The sequence below is a fragment of the Formica exsecta genome, unplaced genomic scaffold, assembly GCF_003651465.1.
Source record: "Formica exsecta isolate Colony F162 unplaced genomic scaffold, ASM365146v1 scaffold627, whole genome shotgun sequence".
NCBI classification, from domain to species: Eukaryota; Metazoa; Arthropoda; class Insecta; order Hymenoptera; family Formicidae; genus Formica; species Formica exsecta.
In genome coordinates, this window is record NW_021853389.1 from 20332 (window position 1) to 24075 (window position 3744).

Consider the following 3744-nt stretch of genomic DNA (forward strand, 5'->3'; position numbering starts at 1 on the left):
TATACAACTTTTATTTTTATTTTCATATATATATGTATATATGTGTATATATACATACACACGCGCACACGCACGCACACACACACACACACACACACACACACACACACACACACACACACACACACACACACACACACACACACACACACACACACACACACACACACACACACACACACACACACACACACACACACACACACACACACACACACACACACACACACACACACACACACACACACACACACACACACACACACACACACACACACACACACACATATATATATATATATATATGTGTGTGTGTGTGTGTTTGTGTGTGTATGTGTGTATGCATTCTCTAAAGCGAATAATATGGCGCATGGCAACCAAACCAACTGATAAAGAATATGATCGGTATAAAGGTCTGGGAGCACCTTACGCTCGTCCCTATCATGAAAGATTTCGATGCTTCTTGAATATTTTCGGAAACACGTCGGCCCCTGTTTCACCCCCAACCAAACGATTCGTCTGTCCCGGTCGGGGGTCTGACGATCAACTCGACTGTCTTCGGACTTGCATTACTGAGCGCTTGAAGTTCTCTTCTAGAGGCTTGAGACTTCTCAGCCGGAAATGAATTGCAGATCATATTCTTTGTCACAAGCAACCGAGAAAACCTTCGTATTCTTGATAATGTGAGCAAGATAAACGTGTCTTCGGATATCTTGTCTTCAACTTTTCAAAACTCATTTTTTCAGAGTGAGAGAAACTTCAAACTTCCCTCTATCATCCAATACCTCTTGATTCAAAACCTTATAAACAAACAAACAGGTTAGAGAACTTATTTTTACTCGAGGTTCATTATTATTTCTTTTTTGTGATTTTGTTTCGTTTTCTTGCTTTTTTTTTTCTTTTTTGGAGAGAATATCTCCGTACTTTTATCAGATTCAGCCCAATGGCCAGAATACAACCGATACAACTGTAAGCTAGCAATCGAGAAAACACCGAGCACTCAATTATATTCCAGCTTTCACATTATAGCCATTTATTTTTACATAATTTAAACCTTATCTTCATAATACTAGTAGGAAGAAATATAAACTTATGAAAATAAGGTTTTGTATCTATTCCAACCTTACTAGTTTCATGCAAACAATATGGTACATTTTGCACTTTATCATTGAAACATTATTAATCAATGGTATAATATTGCAACTTAAATGCTGCATAATTTAATTGCATATGATGCAGAGTTTTGGTAAGGTAAGAATAGTAATATTGTGACATATTTTTTTAATATAATTTCTTTTTTGACCCGTTGTTAGAAGAGAGAAATATTTGGGTCAAAGTCACAAGGGCTCTCCCAAAACACCTGGCCTCTCGCATCACACTCGTGTCACTTAATACCGACCTGAAATTAATTAAGGAACAAAAAAACCATGATTTTTTTACAAAAGTTGCGGATTGCTGCTTAATTACTACCGTACGATTTATCGAATGCATTTCTCTGACGCACCCATCTGCCATTTCTCGCTAATTTAAGTACTTACTTCGCAATCCAATTAATCGTTTATCGTTTCAATTAGAAATATAAGCAGTCTACAAATATATGAATCTAAAAAAAAATATTATATCACGAGTATTCGACAATTTTTAATTTAAAGCGCTCATTAATGCAATATAGCAAAAAGCATTATTTATCGATTTTAAGATTATCATAAAATATATACTAATATATATTTGTCTATCAATTTCAATTATTTCTTTTGTGTTTTGTTCTGAAGAATATTTATACGGTCACATTCTATAAACCAATCTTTTACATTTTCAAGAAAGTAATCAGATATATTAATGTGCATATGTATGTATGATGCAGCAAACTGTCTGGTCATAATAAATATGTGTGTGTGTGTGTGTGAATATAACAAAAATTATATCTTCCTTTAGAAATATCAATGCTATGAAATATGACTATAAAATTTTTTTTGTAAAGTTTTCGTCCGCGTGAAAAAAGCTATATATACAGGGTGTCCCCAATTTAAATGTCAAAACTTTAGGAGCGTGTAGGGGACCGATAAACTAAGACAAGAAGTCCTTTAGAGATTTGCTCGTTTTTGCTTCGTTTTGAAGGATAAAATATAGCATAACAAAATTAACTAAGAACAAATGTATATTATGTAGCCGTATAAGTAAATACTTATTTTTTGTGATAGAAAAGCAGTTCTATATCCTAAAATATGTAGACGCGTTTATTTCAATACAGTGATGAAACATATGAATGCAAACTGCTTATATTACAGTACAAATTAAAATGGAAATTATACTTACGTGGTGAATAAGAACGTGATCTGGAACGATCGTAGCGAGAACGTCGGCGACTGTAGTATGGACTGGGTGAGCGACGATAACTTCCTCTATAGCTGATCCTAGTTTGCACCGCAAGCGGAGGAAAAGAAAAGAACATTATGTGTGACAATGTGCAATCATCTTTTTAAAGTGCGAGTTTGAACTATTGCTTAAGGGTTACGCTTACTCTCTACGTCTGGGTCCATCCCATCCTCTATCGTGCAGATGCGTAGGTTTTCCCATGTATATTCCAGGTGTGGGTGTATGAGCACGCTGTGTGATAGAGAAATCTACCCTTATTCTTCTTCCATCAATATCCATGCCAGTACATTGTTCTTTAGCAACTTTGGCATCCTCTGATGAGTCAAAATATACAAAGCAAAATCCTCGAGATCTTCCAGTCTATATAATAAGAATGATTTATATGCAGTATATTTATTGATTCTTTGGAAATTTTAATATATTATCATTACTATTAATTCTGCAATATGTCAGTAAATTGTACTAATTTATAATTTATATGTATAATGTTAACAGAAGCTATTGACATATATCATATGCCTCTTAAATATATAAACATTCTAAATTTTCGGTATTGTTTTATATTTCCCAATATAGATATCTTTGGAGTAACAGCCATTGTAAATTTATATATATGTATGTATGTATATATATACATATACACCTGTATGTGTGTGTGTGTGTAACATAAATGAATAATTGTATGTACCTTTGCATCAATAACAACCTGTACTCGTTCAACAGGACCGTATTTCGAGAAAATATGATGAATTTGTTGTTCAGTTGTAAAAATCGACAGTCCAAACACACCTAAACATCGGGAGGGACATGGGTTGTCGCGATTGCCGACGTGTCGTCGCCTAGACGACATCGGACTGCGTGAGTGAGATCGATACACATGCCGATCGCGGGAGTACCGCGATCGCGAGTATGAACGGGATCTGCTACGGGAGTAACGGCCGGTACGATACGGCGAGCGACTCCGACTACGGCTGCTACCGCGATGACCGGCGCTTGTGTACTTGCTGCCGCGATAAGACTTCCGGCCACGCGACACGGAACGGCTTCGAGATCTCGAGTACTTGACCTCCCTATGCGTCTCCTTCCGCTCGCGTGATTTACGCGATCTTGAATGCGATCGTGAGTCCCTTAGACCGCCGTCCGCGGTTCGTGGTCTTCGTGGGCTTGCGCTGCGACTACCGCTTCTCTGTAAATTACAAACAACTATGTTATTGCTGTCTTTTTATCATTGTTTTATTCTATTATTAGAGATATTAGAAATGTAAAAATCCGAAACTAAATTGTTATTATATTTTTCTTATATAGGTAACATTAAATATATATATATATATATATATATATATATATATATATATACATACATATATT

The 3744-nt window shown here is 35.8% G+C and overlaps 1 protein-coding gene across 2 annotated transcripts in view; it reads right to left on the minus strand.

Moving 5' to 3' along the window:
- Window positions 1-260: 260 nt before the first annotated feature.
- LOC115242781 (transformer-2 protein homolog beta) overlaps window positions 261-3744 on the minus strand; it is a 5223-nt gene continuing 1739 nt past the window's right edge. The window contains exons 2-5 of one of the 2 annotated variants that reach the window (XM_029819323.1): window positions 3065-3562; window positions 2522-2736; window positions 2317-2414; window positions 261-800 (exon numbers count right to left, since the gene is read on the minus strand). In XM_029819323.1, the coding sequence (XP_029675183.1) occupies window positions 775-800; window positions 2317-2414; window positions 2522-2736; window positions 3065-3562 (837 nt within the window). In that variant the 3' untranslated portion in view covers window positions 261-774. Of the gene's footprint in view, window positions 801-861; window positions 1400-2316; window positions 2415-2521; window positions 2737-3064; window positions 3563-3744 lie in introns of those variants that run through there. The other variant, XM_029819325.1, reaches the window with a different exon arrangement.